The 22,081-nt window shown below is 32.4% G+C and overlaps 1 protein-coding gene across 1 annotated transcript in view; it reads left to right on the forward strand.

The window, feature by feature from the left end:
• Positions 1–21,352, forward strand: part of LOC126891631 (protein Mo25) — a 39,468-nt gene extending 18,116 nt beyond the window's left edge. The window contains exons 4-6 of the mRNA XM_050660853.1: positions 2,250–2,414; positions 15,564–15,668; positions 17,304–21,352. Of these exons, the coding sequence (XP_050516810.1) occupies positions 2,250–2,414; positions 15,564–15,668; positions 17,304–17,486 (453 nt within the window). The 3' untranslated portion in view covers positions 17,487–21,352. The remainder of the gene's footprint in view (positions 1–2,249; positions 2,415–15,563; positions 15,669–17,303) is intronic.
• The last annotated feature ends 729 nt before the right edge of the window (positions 21,353–22,081 follow it).

Consider the following 22,081-nt stretch of genomic DNA (forward strand, 5'->3'; position numbering starts at 1 on the left):
GCATTTAAATGTCTATTTGATAGATTGACAACTGTCGCTAATATGTCATTATTTCTATTTAGGTTATCAAAAGTATGTAAACTATTTTGTTCTAAAAGATTATTAAATTTATTTAAATGTATATTTCTTTGTTTCTGATATGAATTTTCATAAATTATGTGTAAACTAAAAATAATTCGATCAAAATCAGAATTTGATATCATTCCGAAAAGTAAATCTTCAATACTTACGATGTCTTGTTCGATAAAAAATAAATTTGATCTGTGAAATTGCAACCTTTCCCGGATCATCGACAAACTGGCTCTATGTAGAATATTTTGGAGTCTTCTGCTTGAGTATGCTGGTCGTAACCTCAAGCCCTTTGGTATTATGTTGTTATTTCTACATCTTCTTAAAAATTTTATTGAATTTTGACAATGTGCTAGTTTCTCGTAGAAGGTTTCCAATTTCCTAAAATTTTGACACACGATAGGCCCATACCGGTTTCTTAATGTTGTTCTGAAGCTATTTCCTTGTGGCATTTTCCAATTAAAATATTGCTGAGGTACCATTAGTTAAACACAGTGTTTTTAAAACTTTTTTGCTTCTTTGTATTTTTTCGAGAATGCACCTTTTATCGAGATATGGCTTCTTTTTTAATACGGTTCAAAATATTCCTAAAAATGTAAATCATACATATAGTCCTGTCGCCAGGGGGGGTACAACGGCCTCCTGTATTCAGATGGACTTACCCAAGTTTTTTTTATGTATTTTGACCCGTAGAACACGAATTTTTTGGGTAACAGTTGATCCGGATGTCGATAAGTTTGTTATAAACAAAGAAGTTGAGGAATTACATAACAGCGATTTCTCGCAAAACAAAACATGTTTTTGTATTTTTTGGGCCATTCTAACCAAAAAGTGTTCCTAATAATTTTTTCGTATGATGCATAGTTTTCGAGATAAACGCGGTGGAACTTTCAAAAAATCGAAAAATTGCAATTTTTTACCCGAATAACTTTTGATTAAAAAATAAAATAGCAATTCTGCTTACCGCATTTGAAAGTTCAAGTCAAAGTATATCGGTTTTAGTTATTTGCATTACTAAAAAGTTATTATTTTATTGTTAAACAAAAGTATAAACACCTAGTGCTGGAGTGATGTTTTCAATGATTTCTCATTTAAAATCGAACGAGTAGGTAGAGTAGGTACAAGTGCAAGCGAGGCTATTTCTACGTAGCATGCATGTAAACGCATGTATTAGACACGGGAAACACTATGTGTTTATAGCTTTTTTTTAGCAATAAACACATAAATTTTTAGCAATGTATATATTCGAAACCGATAGAATTTGACTTGAACTTTCAAATGCGGTAAGCAGAATTGCTATTTTATTTTTTAATCAAAAGTTATTCGGGTTCAAAAATTGCAATTTTTCGATTATTTGAAAGTTCAACCGCGTTTATCTCGAAAACTATGCATCCTACGAAAAAACTTGTAGGAACATTTTTTGGTTAGAATGGCCCAGAAAATACAAAAACATGTTTTGTTTTGCGAGAAATCGCTGTTATGTAATTCCTCAACTTCTTTGTTTATAACAATCTTATCGACATCCGGATCAACTGTTACCCAAAAAATTCGTGTTCTACGGGCCAAAATACATAATAAAAACTTGGGTAAGTCCATCTGAATACAGGAGGCCGTTGTACCCCCCCTGGCGACAGGACTAATAAATTTTCATATTATTACCAAGTCTCCATAATCGTACTTAACCATATACAAATATGTGGTGGATTTGACAAATATTCAAAATATCTCGATAAAAACTGACTTTTCGAAAAAGTACTAAGAGCCCAAAAAGTTTTAAAATAATTGTGTTTAAGTAATGGTACTACAATAATAATTTAATTGGAACGTACACAAAAGTTTGGGGGGGTTTAAAGGAACTATCCCCCATAAAATTTTTATGGGGTGTCCAAATTCCACTATAATTTTTTCTTAAGATGATACTGTCATAAGAATGCCATATGTCCATTTTCAATAAAAAATCTTTAATAGTTTTCGATATATTGGAAAAAATCGATTTTCATTTTGTAACTTCAAAGGGTTGTAACTTTTTTTATATGCACATTTGTACTAAGGTAAGTTAGGTTCAATCAAACTATTTTTGGTCCCAGAATATGTGATTAAATTTATGACCTGTATTTTCGTTACACCCTGTACTTAGACCAAAATTTGAAGTTTGTGGTTAAATATCGATCGTTTTTTAGGAATTGCTAACCAGACACAAAATCCTATGCGCCGATTTCTTAGAAATGAACTACGACAAAGTATTTAATCACTATCAGAGACTTCTCAATTCTGAGAACTACGTCACTCGGCGTCAAAGTCTGAAGCTTCTCGGGGAATTGTTACTGGATAGACATAATTTCACAGTAAGTACAATCAACATTGTTAATAAGAAATTATAAAAAACGTTCAATCTAATGCAAACATTCGATTACTAATTTCCCATTTATTGCGATTTTTAAAATTCTCTCTCACACACCAAAGTAAATCCTAACTCCAGGGGATAGGAGATTCTCGGAGTTCTCATATCCGGAAACCAAAGAAGAGATCGCGCCTCAAAGAGAAGTACCTCCCTTACCCCCCCCCCCCCCCAAGCTACGTCCGTCCCCACCCCAATCGTAGACATAACGTTGGAGAGACGTTACATTTTTAAATATTGGCGAGGAACCGCAAAGTGGGCGACGCCTGGTGGCGAAATTGAAAAGCCTCAACTCAAGGAAAACATTGACTTTGCCATTAACTTGTGTACATATTTGCGGTCAGTTTATGTTGTAATTAACAATAATTTCGACTTAAAAAAACTATTGCAGTGTTCCTCAGTATTCATTCCTATTATACTCTACGTAATGACCTAAATTAACCAATGCCAAATCACACATTTTGTTAATTTAACGTTTGTATTAAACGTAGTATTTTTTAATGTTTAAGCGACTGCAAAATTAAATAAATGAATAAAATGTAGTATATATTCTGTACATAGAATGTACATTGTTATGAAAAATATCCCGACCACTTCGTAATTTCCAGAACACAATTATTATAAAATAAATTCACCTACTTAGTTTCCAAGTTTCCAGTTTTTATTTAATTAAAAATTGTTATCTGTCGGTGTAAAATAAACTGTAGTGCACCTATTAATTAAATTAAAAACAAAATTAGAAATCCTAAGATAGATTAATAATTTTTAGAACGCTGTGTGATTATCGGTGGCCAGATTTTTTTATGAAAAAAAGGTAAAAACAAATCAATAGTTAGCTTCAAATTTTAATGAATGCATACAGATTAAACATAATTTTGAGTCGTCTTTAAGTTATAAGATGTCTTAGTTGCAAAACTTAGTGGTTACTTTGGCAAAACACTCCTGTAAATGATTTTAATTTAACGTTTTAGAACTGTGAATTCAAATGACAAAATGAATTGTTTTCCTAGCGTTGTCGTCCATCTTTGAAATTTTGAGCGCCCTCTGTTGGAATTTAATTTTGCGAATTGGATGCCCTGAGAAATTGGTCATCCGAGAGGCCTTTCTGCGATGATGACGCTTTCGTAGGGGTGGCGTTATGCGCCTTTCTCCCTTATTTATCTTCCATTTTTGTGAATCCTCTACAAATTGCCTCTTCTCCAAATGTGTACCCGTTCAGAGGGTCAGTGAACTTGGTTGGTTTCTGATCTTGGTTACTGGTCCTCTGCACTAGGGTTTTGTGTGTGCCACGTTTCTTCAATGTATACGCAAATACCATAAAAACCAAAAACTGAAACATTTTGGGCATGTCATGACAAATAAAAAATACAAAGTGATAATAACCCATAACCAAAAGTATAATAACTGCTCCGAGAAATTGAGTATTACATGGACTGAAGTGATTATCAGTAAGATTTTCGCCACACTACAGTGGCAGTTGAACAGCTTTTAAAGTTAACAAAAGTATCGAGAACTTTCAAGGATAGACACGAGTGGCAACTTTAGATAGATTATAAAGAGGTCTATGATATAGTCGGTTCGCTAATAGTCCGTTCTTTAACGGTAATATATTGCAAAACCTCTAAATTTTAAAGAACCGCTTGGATTGACATGAAATTTGGCATACACATAGCTAAAAAGTCAAAGAAAAAAAGTGATATTGTGGCGATATGTGCTTTTGCCCCGGGGGTGCTTTTCACCCCCTCTTGGGGGTGAAAAAGTATTCGTCCAAAGTATGTCCGGAAATTGATAAACTGACTAATTTTAAGTAACTTTTGTTCTATAGAGTTTTTTCACTAAGTCAATACTTTTCGAGTTATTTGCCAGTGAATATGTTCATTTTTTCAACAAAATAACCACACTTTTAGACGGTTTTTTGCAAATAACTCAAATAGTACGTATTTTGTCGAAAAAACATTTTTAGCAAAATTATAGCCTGTAAAAAAATGGTGTATATATCACGTTTCTATACCTAGTAGAAGCAGAGTTATAGCATTAAAAATAGGTTCATATTCATCAAATTCCAAATGGAATACTTTAACGTGAAATAACAAAAAATGAAGCACATTTCGGGGAAAACTTATTTAAAGTGTTTAAAAGTACATTTTTGTTTTATAAAAAAAATTTCTAGGATCAAAAGTAAACAAGTTACGCTCAAAATAAAGTTAGTCCCTTTTTTTTGTTAAAAAAGTCACCCTAATTAGTATCTCAAATGAACTTAATCGTTACGACTTCACAAGTTTCTTGACCCGTGTATGTATTGTTTATATGATCTGTAAGTTTCATCGGTTCAAAGTCCTTATTTTTGAGAGGGCTCTAGTGAAAAGGGGTTGAACGAGTCACTCATCACGAATGTATGCAAATTTAGAAACACCAAATCTCAATCAATTTTTGTCTAACAGAAAAACAAAAAAATACGTGATATTCAGAAAAGCAATGCTGACTTTTTTTGATTTTCGAGATTTTTGGTATCTCTAACAATTTTTAAGTTATTTTGAAAAAAAAAACATATTTTTCAAAGTTTTTTTTAAATAAGCACTTTGAATCGATGAAACTTACAGATCATATAAACACAACATAAGTAAAATAATTTGTGGAGCGGTAACGATTAATTTCATTTAAGTTGCTAATTAAGGGGGTGGTCTTCCTGATTTTTTTTGCCAAAACAAAAGCGACCAACTTTATTTTGAGCGTAACTTACTTAAATTTAATGCTAGAAACTTTTTATAAAAACAGAAATAAAGCTTTTTTTAAACACTTTAAAACAGTTATGGGTTTTCCCCAAAAAGTGCTTAATTTTTTGGATATTTCACTTCGAAATATTCTATTTGAAATTTGGTGAATAGGAATCTATTTTTCATTGGCTATAACTCTGGTTTTACGAGGTCCAGAGACCTAACGCGTACACCATTTTTTTTTACTTTTTTAGAGGCTATATTTTTGCTAAGAACGCTTTTTGCGACAAAATACTTACTTTTTGAGTTATTTGCGAAAAACCGTCTAAAAATGTAGTTATTTTGTTGAAAAATGAACATATTCACTCGCAAATAACTCGAAAAGTGTTGACTTGGCGAAAAAGCTCTATAGAAGAAAAGTTACTTAAAATAAGTCTGTATTTTGGAAATATATTTTTTCACCCCCATGGCAAAAGCACACATCGGCACAATATCACTGTTTTTCTTTGAAATGTAAGCTAGGCGTATGCCAAATTTCATGTCAATCCAAGCGGTTCTTTAAAATTTAGAGCAAAAACCGTGAAATAATGGACTATAAACTCAACGGACACAACGGGCTAGTAATTTTACTCGGTATTTTTTTTGTTTTTAGCCAATTTTACCAAAATTGGCAAAATTACTAATTATTTAGTAATTATTAACTATTTAGTAATTATTGTTTTTTCCAATTTTATCAAATTGGCAAAATTACTTACTAAAATCACTAGTCACTTGTGTCTGAGTTTAGCAAACCGACTATTCCTATAATTGCTAGTATCTCCTCTAGATACCGAAAATGTCACCTTTAAACTTTATACACACGCGAGAAATCTGTAAAATATCTGCAAAATATGTTGAACCATTTACTAGAGAAAATCACCATTTTAAATAACCCCCCCCCCTCCCTTTAAGATAAGCAAAATACCCTCACTCCCAGAATTCAGTTTTTTTTTATTTTTTCGCGTTCTATGTGATTAGAGTCCCCATTAACAACATTAGATATGTGGATGACACTGTCATCTTGCCGAAAATATTGAAGATCTTTAGAGACTGGTGAACAGAATAGTGATATATAGCCAAGAATATGGTCTAACAAGACCATCAGGTATCAAGAAGACAAAATTTATGAGAATATCTAAAACTCAATGACATAACGGGAATCTTCTCATAAACGGAACCAATGTCGAACGAGTAGACCAATATGCATATCTTGGAACAATGATCAACTTAACAAATGGACTTCTTCCAGGAGATTAAAATTAGAATAAGAAAGGCTAGAGCGAATTTTAACAAAATGAGAAAAGTGCTCTGTACAAGAGATCTAAGTTAGAGTTAAGAGTAAAGTTGACTAGGTGCTACGTTTTCTTGAATTTGTTTTACGGAATGGAAGCTTGGACCTTGAATGCGGCATCAATGAAAAAACTGGAATTATTCAAGTTGTTTGTGTATAGAAGAATTCTGAAAATATCATGGACAGAATACGTCACAAACAAAGAGGTTCTAAGAGAGATGAACAAAGAAATGGAAGTCATAAATACAATCAAAACCAGAAAATTGGAATATCTCGGAGATATTACACGTGGAGAGAAATACAGTTGGCTCCAACTCATTATGCAGGGAAAGATTCAAGGAAAAAGAAGTATAGTAGAGACGCAGAATATCGTGAACGCCAACCTGAGAGGATGTACATCAAATGAACTTTTCAGAGCAGCCGTCTCCAAAGTCTGAATAGCTATGATGATTGCCGACCGGAGATGGCACTTGAAGAAGATGTGAGTAAAAATAAAACTCCCGATTAAAATAAAAAAGAATGTGTGTGTACTTTGTACGCACGTAAGAAGTTATACTTCTATTATAATATAATTTCAACGAAATAAATATACCTACTTAACAGTTACAATACAAAAAATTAACAACAATTACCAAAATTTAACCAAAACTTAACAATGCCAAATGTAAAAAAAAAACGAAAAAAGTATGAATCGTCCAGGAATTGAACCCGCAACCTCGCGAATTCTCAATCTCTGGTCCAATGCTCTTCCAACAAGACCATCAAGGCACATACTATTAACGTGTCAGATATACATATTTATACATCACGGTGACAAGTGAAATATAAAAATAGATGTTTTATTATTTTACGCCCAAGGAAGACAAATCCAAAGACACAAAATTATAATAAAAAACCTTTTAAACCACCTTTTTCAAATTGCGCAAGTTGTATTATTAATATTAATGTTAATAAATGAAATATAAATATTTTGACGTTTCACAATTTGACAATATCATAACAAAATTTGATCTACTATTTTTAAAACACTTACCAGTGTAAGATTCTTTAGCTTTGAATAAGCGAGATCGTAGATCGTCCCGGTTGTAATAGGTTTTTTATCAGTAATTTTGCGGCACTCATACTAGTTACAGTTTGATGGGCTTTCACATTGACATGCAACAATCATCCCTTCTATGTTAATAAGTCCAAAAGTATAATATGAAAACTATTTAAAAAGGCAGCATAACCATTAACTAACTTTTTGTTTGTTGTTTCTCTTCCTACAAATTTTAAAACGCAACAACCATACATAACCAAACCACAGTCCCACAGCTGCCATATTGGATAATTTTTGTCATGTCATTTGAACATCCAATCAGAACAAAGTTGTAATGCGACTGCGCCGGGATCAAAGGTTTTAATCCTATTAAAATTCCCCCTTATAGGCGCGTAAAGAAGTATAACTTCAAAAAAAATTTAACTCCCGTTTGAGAGAAGGGGGTAGAGGGTAAAAATTGCGCTGTGTCTTATTTTTTAATCACATAGAACGTTAAAAAATGAAAAAATTTAATTCTAGGAATGACGACATTTTGCCTACCTAACGGGGAGTACCCTTTCTTGAAATGACAAAAAATAGAAGTACATACATCGAATCGGATCACTTGAGAAACGAATCTTTCTAGATACTGTAAATAAAAACGATGAATAATTGACATTTGTTTGTAGTAATCTTATCAAAGACATTGACCCGTTCATTGAGTTTACCTGCCGTAAAAATCATTGATTGACGTTCAGGAGTATTAACAGTAATCACCGATATCGTATCTTTTATTGAGAAATAAATGATAAGCAATAAAAAAAATTATCAATAAATACGTACTAATCTCTTAGAGGGAATAAATGAATAATGCATGTTGTGACTGTATTATTTATATTAATTCGGGTAAAAATTTGTTCTATGAAAATTGTTTTATTGATTTTTGATAAAATATTAATCAAACACCTAAATCCGCGACTATAAGCTATTTTCTGATTTATAAACTAATTATTCATAGCCTCTAGTTTGTCGTAATGAGGTTTTTTCAATGACACAAACCTCTTTTTTTCGAGAAACGTCACCTGCCAAGTAGAACCTAGGACAATTTTCTAACTACATCCTGTAGATTACTGATCTTATTTCTCACCTGTTACACCTATATCCTTACTCGCGGCATGCCTGAGTGTGTCAGCGTCAAAAGACGCTTGTATAGGGCACAGTGGCGACGCGTGACTTTTTCTAAAGTGTTACCAAAAACCAGATGCAAAAAATCTTATTTAAAAAAATGAAGATATGGCTAAATGTATATATAGCTTCAATAATATAATTTTGTATATCACTTGAAACTCTCGAAAAAAACAGTTGATGTTTCTAGATGTTGGCAATATTTTTGATCTTTTTTGCCAATTAATGTTAACAATTCCCTGTAATTGCCTCGAATGTCAGAGCCGTCGCCCTCAAAATGACCACGAAACGCTAATTCTTGTTTGGCCAAAAAACATACGGTATCTATTATAAGTGAGCTAAGGATATACCTATCTATTTCTTTAACAAACTCATTATGTTTAGCAATATTTGCTTTAAAAGCTTGGTTAAGAGAACTTTCGATTCTTGTTTTGCCAAACTGAATCAAATTGGGTATACATCTTACATGTAGGTAACGGAGAAATTTCATGTCTCTTTTTTAAAACTCTAAAACTATTTAAATCGTGAACCTGGTCCACCCATTTTTCTGTAGAAACCAGAAGACATGGCCAACAATACAGTCTATTTTTCTTGCAACCACATAACCAAGGATTTTCACTGTACCAACTAAATTTAAAATATCGAACTACTTTTTTTGATTCCTTTTTTAAATTTTTTAAAATAGGTCCTTTCATTTTCAATAATCTCATTTTTTTCTTCAATCAGAATTACTTTTCAAGTAGTTGATCGATTACGCAGCGACACTCATCCATGGTGAACTGCACGCACACTTTTTATAGGTACTGTAACCAAATTTAAACCTGGTAACAGGGCTACTGATATACACAGCGCGCTTACGCCCGTCGCTCCTTCAAAATTTTCAGACACTAGCCGGTCCCCAGCCGCCCGAGCGACAGCGAGATAGCCATTCATTGTAACCACAAATGAGACTGGTAACAGAATATAATAAAGTGCAACTGCAACTGAGTCACATAAACTCGCTAATATTTTCGTGTGTCTACGAGTAGTTGGCTATTTACTGAATTAGGTACTATTAACCCATAATATAATAATATATTTCTATTGGTAGAAATATAGATAAATGGAATTATTCATCGTCATAAAATATTTATTTGCAAGATTTTTAACTGTTACCAATGGTAACAGTGGTTACATGGACGCTTCGCCACTGATAGGGCACTTGAGTGTGGGAAAATTTCAGATCTTTAGCATTGTAAGAATTGCCCACTTTCAAGATGGCCACCGGACACGTCACCACGCCCACGAAATGACATCATCTGACACCATGTGACAAAATCAAAAGCAATGATGAACACAGAGAACCCGGACGAATAACTATAAATGGCAATGAGATAGAACAATCCCAAGAATATATCTACCTAGGCCAAATTCTAAAACTTCACAAAGAGAACCGAAGTGTGTAAGTCGCTAGAAGATTAAGACTGGCATGGGCAGTATTTGGAAAACTTAGTTGGATCCTTAAGAACCGGAAAATACCTCAATACTTGAGGAGCAAAGTGTTCAACCAGTGCAACCTTCCTGTCATGACATATCAATATCAAACCTGGACCCTAACCAAGGCAAGTGTGAATAAACTAGCCACAACACACAGAGAGAGCTAATAGACCAGGGCGCATCTGTAAAAATATTAGTACATTTGGACGTTGAGAGGTGACTTAAATTTTTTTGCAGAAATTGCTTGAAAATAAATCAAATAATAATATTTGAGTTATCCTCCCTCTCAAAAAGGTCCGGAACATTGTTTAAATAATCAAAATGTCAAAAAATTAAGGAAAAATTCGATTTTTTTCTTGGTTTTTTGATTATAACTTTAGAAGTATTCATTTTCGAGAAAAGTTGTACTAACATAAAAGTTGCGTAATTAAATTTCCTACAATATAGAATTGGTTAAAAATTTAAAAAATAGTCACCCTTGTTGCAAAATAGCAATAATTGTGAAAAAAACATACAAAAACAAGTATTCGCATTTTACCTTTTTCAACCATTTATGCTACACTTAGGACCTTCATATTTCACCCTGAAAAACTTTATGATATAGTAAAACAATACTGTAAATTTCATTAAGATCGGTTCAATAGATTTTGCAAAATAAATTTTGCAATCCAGCTTTCGTAAAAAAAATTAATTTTTTAAAAATGTTACAGGACTGAAAATAAAGCAGATAGCAAGTTGAAAATTTTTTTGCATATAGAAGTGTACTGTACCTTTCATTTGCAATTTTGCAAAATTAAAATCGATTAACCCCACGGCGTCAGGAATTTTTTTAAATAAACATTAATTATTGGTGCTACGCGCAGGACAGCGGAGAGTTTGCTCTGATTGGGCATTCCAATGACCTTTGATAATGATTGATACATTTTAATTTTTATTACATTTCGATATAAATAAATAAATTTGTTTATTGCAAAATAAAAACACATACTCTATCCTTTGAAATAACACTTTTATTAGCAAAAACTTTCTTTGTTCATATATTTTAACTTAAATAACAACAGTTTATTATTTTTATACATATGCAATTGTTTAAACAATATTTCACAAACAATAATAAAATTAGTTTGATTTTTGTGGAATTAAAATATTAAAATACAACAAAATATAGAGTAAGAAAATAATATATTAGATAAAGATTGGAAGAAATTTTGGTGGAAATCAACTTGTGTGAATCGAACACCGCTGTCCTGCGCGTAGCACCAAAAATTATTGTTTATTTCAAAAATTTTCTGACGCCGTTATAATTAATCGATTTTAATTTTGAAAATTGCAAATGAAAGGTACAGTACACTTCTATAAGCAAAAAAAATTTCAACTTGCTATCTGCTTTATTTTCAGTCCTGTAACATTTTGAATAAATGAATTTTTTTTGCGAAAGCTGAATTGCAAAATTTATTTTGCAAAATCTATTGAACCGATCTTAATGAAATTTACAGTATTGTTTTACTGTATCATAAAGTTTTTCTGGGTGAAATATGAAGGTCCTAAGTGTAGCATAAATGGTTGAAAAACGTAAAATGCGAATACTTGTTTTTTTATGGTTTTTTCGCAATTATTGCTATTTGGCAACTAGGGTGACTATTTATTAAATTTTTAACCAATTCTATATTGTAGGAAATTTAATTACGCAACTTTTATGACAGTACAACTTTTCTCGGAAATGAATACTTTTAAAGTTATAATCAAAAAACGAAGAAAAAAATCGAATTTTTCCTTCAATTTTTGACATTTTGATTATTTAAACAATGTTCCGGACCTTTTTGAGAGGGAGGATAACTCAAATATTATTATTTGATTTATTTTCAAGCAATTTCTGCAAAAAAATTGAGTCACCTCTTAACGTCCATCTCAAAACAGATGCGCCCTGGACTATAAGATCAAAAACAAAAGTCGAGAATATCACAACAAAAATTGTCAAACTCAAATGGAGCTTCGCAAGCCACACTGAGCCACACAAGCCATTCATGATTAATATTGTCCTAGATAAAAACATGAGTTAGAGTCTCTCTTCGGAAAGAAAAATCTGCTGAGATATATAAAGACCAATAGACTAAGATGGGCAGGATATACAGGGTGGTCCTTAAGTAATTGTACAAAAAGAAACAGTAGATTCTACACTCTAAAATATTGCGATTTAACCCAACTTACTTTAATAACATGTTGATATTAAGAAAGATACAGGGTGGTAAAGTTGAAATTTAAAATTTAATTTTTCGCCATAACTTCCATGTTTATGGAGATTTATTTACAAAAATTTATAAGTAGAGGTTTTGAGTATGAGGAATTATAATTTGATGCATAATTTTGATCTATCTCATAGAGGACATATGCCACATATTTGACATAAATTTGCGCTTAACTTTTTTGCTTTTCGAGTTAACACTATTTTTCTGATAAAATATTAAAGATACGATATTTCAACAAAAAAAAGGTATACTTGTTAATAGCTTCAAAACTGAACAGTTTTCGAGATAATCGCATTTTACAAATCAGCTGCATAACTCTGTTTAACGCAGTTATTCCAGGCAAGGAAGGAAAAATAGAAAAAAACATCAATGCTTATAAATTTTGGTATGGAATACCTTCATCTAAAGTTGATAGTTTCCAAAACATTAAAGAAAAAATAGTATACGCTATTATTTTTTTACATACATCATTAAGATAATATTAATAATCTGTTATTGGAATCAGCTACATAATAATTCTTAGTTGTGATATTTGTGCGTTAAAGCACTGAATATCTGATAAATGCTTCATTTAGAGCCAGTTTGGATGTCATCATTAGACAACCCCATTCTTATTTAATTCATTACGGCAAATTTTAACATAGTAGGCTGATATCACGAATGATTTTGACAACTTAACCTTTAACTACACGCGCTGGCGTATTTTGTACGCCAAATATAAGAATTCTACTGGAAATATATTTAAAAATTTAATTTTTGACCTTGCTTATTTTTCTAACCTATCACTGGAATGTGCTTTACAATTTGGTTTTAGTTTCGTTATAATCGGCGTTCTGGAAAGATCGTAATTTACATTTTATTATTTGTTGTTTCCGGTGGTGGACAATATACCCCAGGATTATATTACTATAAGTCGTAATATAAGTACATATTTTAATTGTTTTTTAGTCATTATGGCAAAAAATATATTTTTCCTTATAAACAATACTTTTTCTCCTGTAAAAAATCACATTTAAAAAAATTTTTTATTAGTAATTTTATTTATCATGGAATCCAGTTATTCCATGATTCCAGTTATAAATCCCAATTGGCTTACTGAAAAGGAACTCCAAGTATTCATTGATGCCGAATAAGGTTTATAACAAAAAACTAAGTGTATTTAAAAAAAAATTAAACAAATCCGCTGTTTTTAAGTGTATTTTCTTGTGGCGTACAAAGTACGCCACGCGTGTAGTTATGTTATAACTTGATGCGCGGGTAGTTAAAGGTTAAAATAAGTATTGTTTCATTAACATAGTAGGCTGATGTCACTAATGATGTTGACAACTTCAAATAAGTATTGTGTCAATAAATGAGTGACTTTTGTAATATTTAGTTTATTTTGGTTTATTAAACAAAAGCAGAAAATGCCGAGGCATAATAATTTTTCAAATATCGATATGAGAGATATGATTGCTATTTATTGTCAGCAATATTTTAACGGGCGTACAGCGAAAAGGGAATATTTAAGACGATACCCAGACAGGCTGATCACCAAACATTTCAACATATATTTCGGAATTTAGGCGAAAGTGGTTCATTTCGTCCTAAACATGACAATTTAGGCCGACCGAAAATGATTAAGCCTGATCAAGAAAATGAAGTAATGGTTCGCGTTGACGATGATTCTCAAGTAAGTACACGACGTTTATCTTCAGCGTTAGGAATCAGCAAAACTTCAATTTCAAAAATCCTACACCGCGAGCATTTTTCACCCTTACCACTTTATATTAGACAAAATCTATTGCCAACAGATTTACCTTTAAGATGCAGATTTGCAAATGATATCCGAAACAGGCAAGATCTTGACCACTCCTTCGTCGATAGAATATTATTTACGGACGAAGCTACATTCACACGCCGTGGGGTTTTTAATTTAAAGAACAATCATGCCTGGGATATTGAAAATCCTCATGTTAAAAGAGAAAGGCATTTTCAACATGAATTCAAAATAAACGTATGGTGTGGAATCATTGGAAATCATTTTTAGGGCCATGCGAGTTACCTCGTAATTTGAATGGTGATAACTATTTACATTTTTTACAAAATGATTTTATTGATTTGCTGGAAGAATTGCCATTAAACTTAAGGCAAAATATGTGGTTCATGCAAAATGGTGCACCACCACATTATACGAGAGCAGTGAGAACATTAATTATCTTAATGATGTTTGTAAAAAAATAATAGCTTATGCTATTTTTTCTTTAATGTTTTGGAAACTATCAACTTTAGTTGAAGGTATTCCATACCAAAATTTATAAGTATTGATGTTTTTTTCTATTTTTCATTCGTTGCCTGGAATAATTGTGTTAAACAGAGTTATGCAGCTGATTTGTAAAATGCGATTATCTCGAAAACTGTTCAGTTTTGAAGCTATTAATAGTGGAAAATAGTGTTAACTCGAAGAGCCAAAAAGTTAAGCGCAAATTTATGTCAAATATGTGGCATATGTGGCGTCCTCTATGAGATAGATCAAAATTATGCATCAAATTATAATTCCTCATACTCAAAACCTCTACTTATAAATTTTTGTAAATAAATCTCCATAAACATGAAAGTTATGGCGAAAAATTAAATTTTAAATTTCAACTTTACCACCCTGTATCTTTCTTAATATCAACATTTTATTAAAGTAAGTTGGGTTAAATCGTAATATTTTAGAGTGTAGGATCTAATGTTTCTTTTTGTACAATTACTTAAGGACCACCCTGTATACGCTGTAACGACACTTGCCTTATTAACAATGTGTTTTTTTGGGAAAGACGAAAATATGCAGTCAGAATGGATTTGGAAAAAATGGAAAATGGTGACAAATGACCAACAAACATGGAAGGCAATAGTAAACACGCCAAAGACTCACGAAGAGTTGTAACGTCATTGATGATGATGAAGACAAAAACATGGGTTGTCTGATGAAATGGATCTTCTCAACGGACAGAGACTGAGCTATCATAGCATCTAGTCTGGACGCTATAGGGTGAAATCAATGGACCTGCTCCAAGTAGTCATAAGGGCTCAGTAATGTTTACAAGCCTAAATATTCAAGTAGTTCTTTCATGTGTATGTTAACATCTATATTTGATTGCAGGTTATGACCAGGTATATATCGAACCCCGACAACTTGAAATTAATGATGAATATGCTTAAGGAGAGGTCTAGAAATATTCAATTTGAAGCTTTCCACGTATTCAAGGTGAGTTTGTGATCAATATAGAGAGTGAGTTTTATATATAGAACGCCTCAATTATCTCGAGAGCGGCGTGCACGATTTTTATATGTTTTAGTGTGTGTAAGGCTGGTAGTTTATGGTGTATTTACATTGTTGTCAGATCTTCCGTTTTTCTGGAAATCTAATAAACTTTGTTATTTCAAATGGAATATACGCAAATATATTTGCGTTTTTAAAGTCCTTAAGAAATGCTGTTTATTTTTCCCTAAATGTTTAATGTTCCCTATACCTAAATGCAATTTCGGAGTTATTGCCACATTTATGTAAACAAATTATAAAAATCTGTTCCTTGGTTGTGGTTGGATGTGTGTGATAACTTTATTGTCCACGGAAACAAATAAATAAAATGTAAGACAACTGTCAATAATATATTTATTTCGGTAAAAAACGTGCTTGTGTTTATTTCTCGGAGAGGGTGTGTTTTGACCTTTCCCGACCGACCGCTAAAATGTGACTGACTGAACTCATTAATTTAGTCATCATATTATGGTTTCATATTTGAATGCATTTAAAACTGATTTTTGCTCGGTCTGGATGATGTGATTAGAAACGGTATTTCGTTTCCTATACATAAAACTGAAAAGATGTTTAGGTAATAATATAAATATGGTTTTGTATATTATGAGTGGAAAAAAATGTAAATTTTAAATGAGGCGTATTATTATTTCGTTTAAGGAGAAAAGTTATTAAAAATTAGTAATTAAAAAATAGTAATTGTTGCTTGCCGCTACAAATCATTAGGAATGTAATTGTGTATTTGTCCGACTGGAGAATCTATTGCAATTGGCTGAATGACTAATGTCATGCCATTAAAGAAATTCGGAATATTCAGTTACTATTTTAGGTTTTTTTGGATCATTCGGAACAAAAGAGGCCTGTTTTAATTTTTCTCTAAAATTGATCGTTTTCGAGTTAACAAAACGAAAAATGACACTTTTCAGGGTTGAAAAGCACAAGTAAAAAATATTATTTTCGAACTTACGTAGTACTGAAATTCAAGTTTAAACCTTCTATCAGCCCCCGATAACAATTTTTAGCATGTTTTATTCTAATTGTTTTTAATTGTTAATGAAGCGCTTAAGAGAGGAGGGGCGATTAACTAAAAAAACAATGTTTTAGAATGAAATAAGCCCAAAATACATATCAAGAACTGATAGATAAGGTTTGAACTTTTTTGTTCCGAATGGTCCAAAAAACCTAAAATATCTGTCCGGGTCGAAAAAATTCATTTGTATCAAGAACATTATTTAAACAAATATAGCAATAACTCCGAAACTATGGCATATTATTATATGTATAGGAAACACAACATGAAAAATAATCAACACTTATTAAGGAGTTCAAAACACAAAAAATATACAGGGTGTTCCCTTTGAAATAAGAAAGTTCATTAGATTGTCAGAAAAACGGAAGATCTGAAAACAATGTAAACACCACCATAATATCGTCGGCATTGATGACCCTTCCATATATAAAACTCACTATATGAAAATATTTGGTTAGTCGATTATTTTTTAGGAACTTTAAGCTTTAAGAAGTTTTAAAAACGATTTTTTTTAAAGTTGTGCGCCCTTTATTAACACTTGCATACGTTTTCAGGTATTCGTTGCCAATCCAAATAAACCTAAACCAATTTTAGACATTTTATTACGGAATCAAGAAAAACTCGTAGAATTTCTGATGCGGTTCCACACGGATCGAGCAGAAGACGAGCAGTTCAACGACGAAAAGGCGTATCTAATAAGGCAAATCAAGGAGCTGAAACCGATACCGGGCCATTAAAGATACTGATACTGATACTGTACTTTGTCAATATTATTTTTACTTGCTACCCATTTTAATTTGCAAAAGTCAACTAGATGTAATTGAACTAAGCAATTTATACCCACACGATTATTGCTATTACGATTTTAATTCATTTATCAATCAAAAACTTTGTCTAGCCCTCTTTCAATGAAACTTTAACTGTTCGATAAGTAAATTATAGCCGATCTGCGGAAATTCAAGAGAATAATACACAAAATGGCGCGTGTTATGTTTAAAAGAATTGTATTACAGTATAATTATCACATATACATGTTTTTCTGCGCAGAAAGTATTTCAACGTACAATAAAATTGTATCTCTGACTTCTAATGTCATGGAGGTCTGTTTCTTCCTCCTCCCCGATCCTTAATCCCTTATAGAGATGTGGAGACACCATTTCTCTGTTCTGGAGTAGTTGTTCCTAGTCTTGAATTCCTCAGTTGATCAGTGTTTTTGTTTGATCCACCCAACGACTTAGAGATCTTACCCTCGGTCTTTTTCCTTCAACTGTTTAAGAGATCTCGGCTATGTGAAGCTATTTATATATATATATATATATATATATATATATATATATATATATATATATATAATAGATTTCTATGGCTGTCGCCGCCTCTCCATACCCAGCTTCCAATTTTTTCTATCGTAACACATATCTTCATCTCGAATCCATTGTCTCCTGAATATTGTCGCTCCAGCTTCTCCGTGGTCGTTCTCTTTTTCTTTTTTCCGGTGGGACTCACTCTAATATTGTTCTCTGCCAACGAGTCTCATCCATTCTTTTAATGTGACCGAACCATGTCAGCTGTCTCTTTTCAATATAGTCTATTATAGTTTTTTCCACCTTCATATGTTCTCTAATTTTTTCATTTCTTACATGTTCTAATCTCGAAACCTGTCAACTTCTCCTCAAAAAGTCCATTTCTGTACTAAGTAGCTTCTTTTTATTTCCTGCACTTATGTCCCAAACTTCTGCACCGTAGATTATTCTTTCATATATTCTTCATTATACTTTCATATATTCTTCTTTTTGTTTCCTTCCTGATATATTTGTCCCATAAAATTGAATTGAGGGATCTAGTGATGCTTCTACCTTTATTGATCCTGTGTTGTATTTCATCTTCACTATTTCCTCGTTTGTTAAATATAGCTCCCAAATATTTGCATTGTTTCATACCAACAATATGTCCTTGTTTCAATGGTAAGTTTTCAATGTCTTCGTTTCCCACTATGAAGTATTTTGATTTGCCCATATTTATTACTAATCCTGCCTGTTGGTAATGTTCATTTAGCTTCCGTATCATATACTTAAGTCATCTTGATCTTGGGCTATAACAACTTGGTCGTCCGCAAAGTATAATGTAAATAGGGAGTCGTCTCCCACTTTCAGCCCCATCGGTTTTACTGCTTTTGTCCACCTCTGTAAGGATTGGTGAAGGTATATTTTAAAGAGAGTGGGATATAGACAACATCCTTGTCGGAGGCCTTTTAAAGTATTAAATGCCTCAGTTTGCCGTTTTTGATTCTGGTGTTAGTGGTCTCATATAACATTTTAGTTGCTTGTATGAGTTTTCCATCGATACCGATGTCTTTAATTGACTTCCATAGTTCTATTATGGGGACACTATCATAGGCCTTTTCTAGGTCGATAAGAGCGAAGTGGGTTTCCTGATTTCTCTGTATTCTTTTTTCTAGTGCTATTTTTAAATTGAAGAGATTGTCTACCTTTGAACGTCCCGCACGAAAACCAGCTTGTTCTTCAGCTTGCTTTCCTTGAATTTATTGTTCTATTTCATTTCTTAATATCCTGGAGTATAATCTTCCAAATACTCCTGCTAACTCCTCTGCTCCAAATCTTAACTACATGAATAAACTCCTCTCCAGACACAAGGATATCTCAACTAATCGACTTGGTCCAGTATAAAACTATACATCTGTTTATTACTTACAGCATGTCAGTTATTTCTTCTGTCTGGTACCACAGTTGGAACTCTTTCCACCAAACACAAATACAACTTTTCACAACATATACTTTTTTTAAAACCTGACTAATTAGCAACGTCGTTTCAGCAGAAACTGTAGTGTACTCGCCCGGTATTCAATTCACAATGCCCTCTACTCTCCTGGCAAAACTCCATCCAAATCATTAAATCTCCCACTTCGTTTTTAGTGAACCAATCAGGACGTATCTCTATCCAAACAAATTTTACTGTCTTCTCAAAAAAAAAAACAACTTTCTACTATCCAATAATCCGTAAGTCATTCTTAGTAAACATACTAAACATTTTCAATTTCTACGGAAAAAAGGATAATTACCGATCCCCGATGATTATTCACTAAACCTACTCTTTGTCTAAATCTTTTCATTGTTTCGTGGTATACCGTACAATAGAAAGTTCAACGTCAAATGTTTACAAATGTCTAACTAAACGGTAGAAAAACCAATATATTGTCTTCTTATTTTCTGGGAATGCCTTTAACCGAATAAGATTCACTAATTCCGAAAAACACTTTCTACATCTAATGCTTAATAGTATAATATAGAGGCAACATCTCATTCAACATCTAATGCTGCGATTTCTGTTGGTCGGTGATTTGATTTTTGTCTTAATATTTTCTGTTTGAATTTTGAAAAAATATGGAACCTTATTAATACATTCCTAGTAAAAAATCGATTTTTAACGAGCTATATTGCTTAAGTGTTCCATCTTCTTCTTCAGATGAAAATCCACTAACGGATGTTAGCGATCACATTTTCCATTAACTCTGTTTCTTGCAATGTGTATCAGAGATTGTATGTTGTTAATCTCTGTCCATTGCCTTATGTTTCGGAGCCAGGACATTTTCTTGCGTCCTATTCCTCTCTTGCCTTCAATTTTACCCTCGATTATAAGTAAGTAACTGGTGTTTTTCGTTTCGCATGATGTGACCCAGATACTCCATTTTCCTTTTCTTGATAATTTCAAAAAGTTGACGTTCTTGGTTGATTCTCTTAAGGACATCTGCATTTGTGACTTTCGCCGTCCATGGTATCTTTAGGATACGGCGATAAAGCCACATTTCGAAGGCTTCTAATCTGTTTATATCCCTCGTTTTGAGTGTCCAGCCCTCTACGCCATATAGTAGCACCAACCACACGTAGCACTTAGTAAACCTTAGTCTCAGTTGAAGATCGAACTCTGAACAGGTCAGTACCTTCCTGAATTTGACGAAAGCTTGTCGTGCTTACTCAATGCGACATTTTACTTCCCTGTCCGATGCCCAGTCTTCAAAAATTCACGTTAAGTGTTCCTATAAAATATGAATTATAAGGTACTACCGTTTCGCAGAAACGGAATTTGTTATCGTTAAATATAAGGATTTTGGATTATTATGTGACATAATATCTCTTCTTGATACATTTCTAGTTAAAGTAGATCTTTATCTCTCCATACTTAATGAACTCTTCTCTATATTGATACATGTTGGATGCACCCCCATTTCGAACGCCTCAATCTGTTTATTGGTAGTTTTATCTGCGTTTGAACTGTGTATTGTGAAGTAATACTGATCACGCTATCATTTAAAGCATACATTAGCAAAAAATAAAGTATAACGTGTAATAAATCGTGTGGGAGAACATTGTTTTTACGAGATGCCAATTTATAACTATATTTTACATACACCGTTTTGGTATGAATAGAAACAGAACGTTAGAAAGGCAGCAGATAGTTAACAAGTCCCGAGCCGGCTTATTTTCTAGTGAATGGGTATTTTTATGAACATTAATCAATAAAATATTCTGCGTATTTCATTGTTAATATTTAATATTTGGTAAATAATAAAACCAATAATATTTTACGGTCATTTTTTTCTGCTTGATCGAGAAAATTGGAGGTATAAGGTAAGTGCTGACGAGTTACGGAACATCCGTAAACTACGTCGTATTGAAGAGGGGGAACTTTGCTTATTACAATGGTATACGACAGGGGGAGGGGGTCATGATTGCACATCCAATGTCATGTCGTTTGGTGTATTTCAATTTGTCGTTATTGTCTCTATAAATAATATTTTTTTAAATATTAGTATTAAAAAGTCCAAATTTTTTACTACGTTTATGGATGTTCCTTTAACTCAAAAAAAGAAACATTCAAATTTTTTGCTTTACCCTCGTAAAAATCGACTTTTTTACATGAGTAAAGTGATAAATTCTTGATCAGTCCACAGATCGTACAACAAATCAATATTTTTGTTGTTTAGAGAAATAATTATTATTATGCTGCGTTGATTTATAAGAAAGAATGATTTTTGGGTTCTCTGAGCAATGGGTAGCAGAAGTTCGATTGAAGAGGTACCCAATATTTTGAAGATCTTCCAGAACAAATATCACTTACTGGAGGAACTGTAGAGAAACTGCATTGGAATACAAACATATTTGTTAAATACGAGACTTATATGTAGTAAATAATATTTTACAAGCATGATGATGATGAAACTTGACTGCAAGTGTCCTTAGTAGCCGATCCTGATAAGAAAAACTACAGGGTAAGTAATACTAAGCATAAAAGTGAATGTAGTTAAGGAATTGCA

This window comes from Diabrotica virgifera, chromosome 9 (genome assembly GCF_917563875.1).
Source record: "Diabrotica virgifera virgifera chromosome 9, PGI_DIABVI_V3a".
Taxonomy (NCBI): domain Eukaryota; kingdom Metazoa; phylum Arthropoda; class Insecta; order Coleoptera; family Chrysomelidae; genus Diabrotica; species Diabrotica virgifera.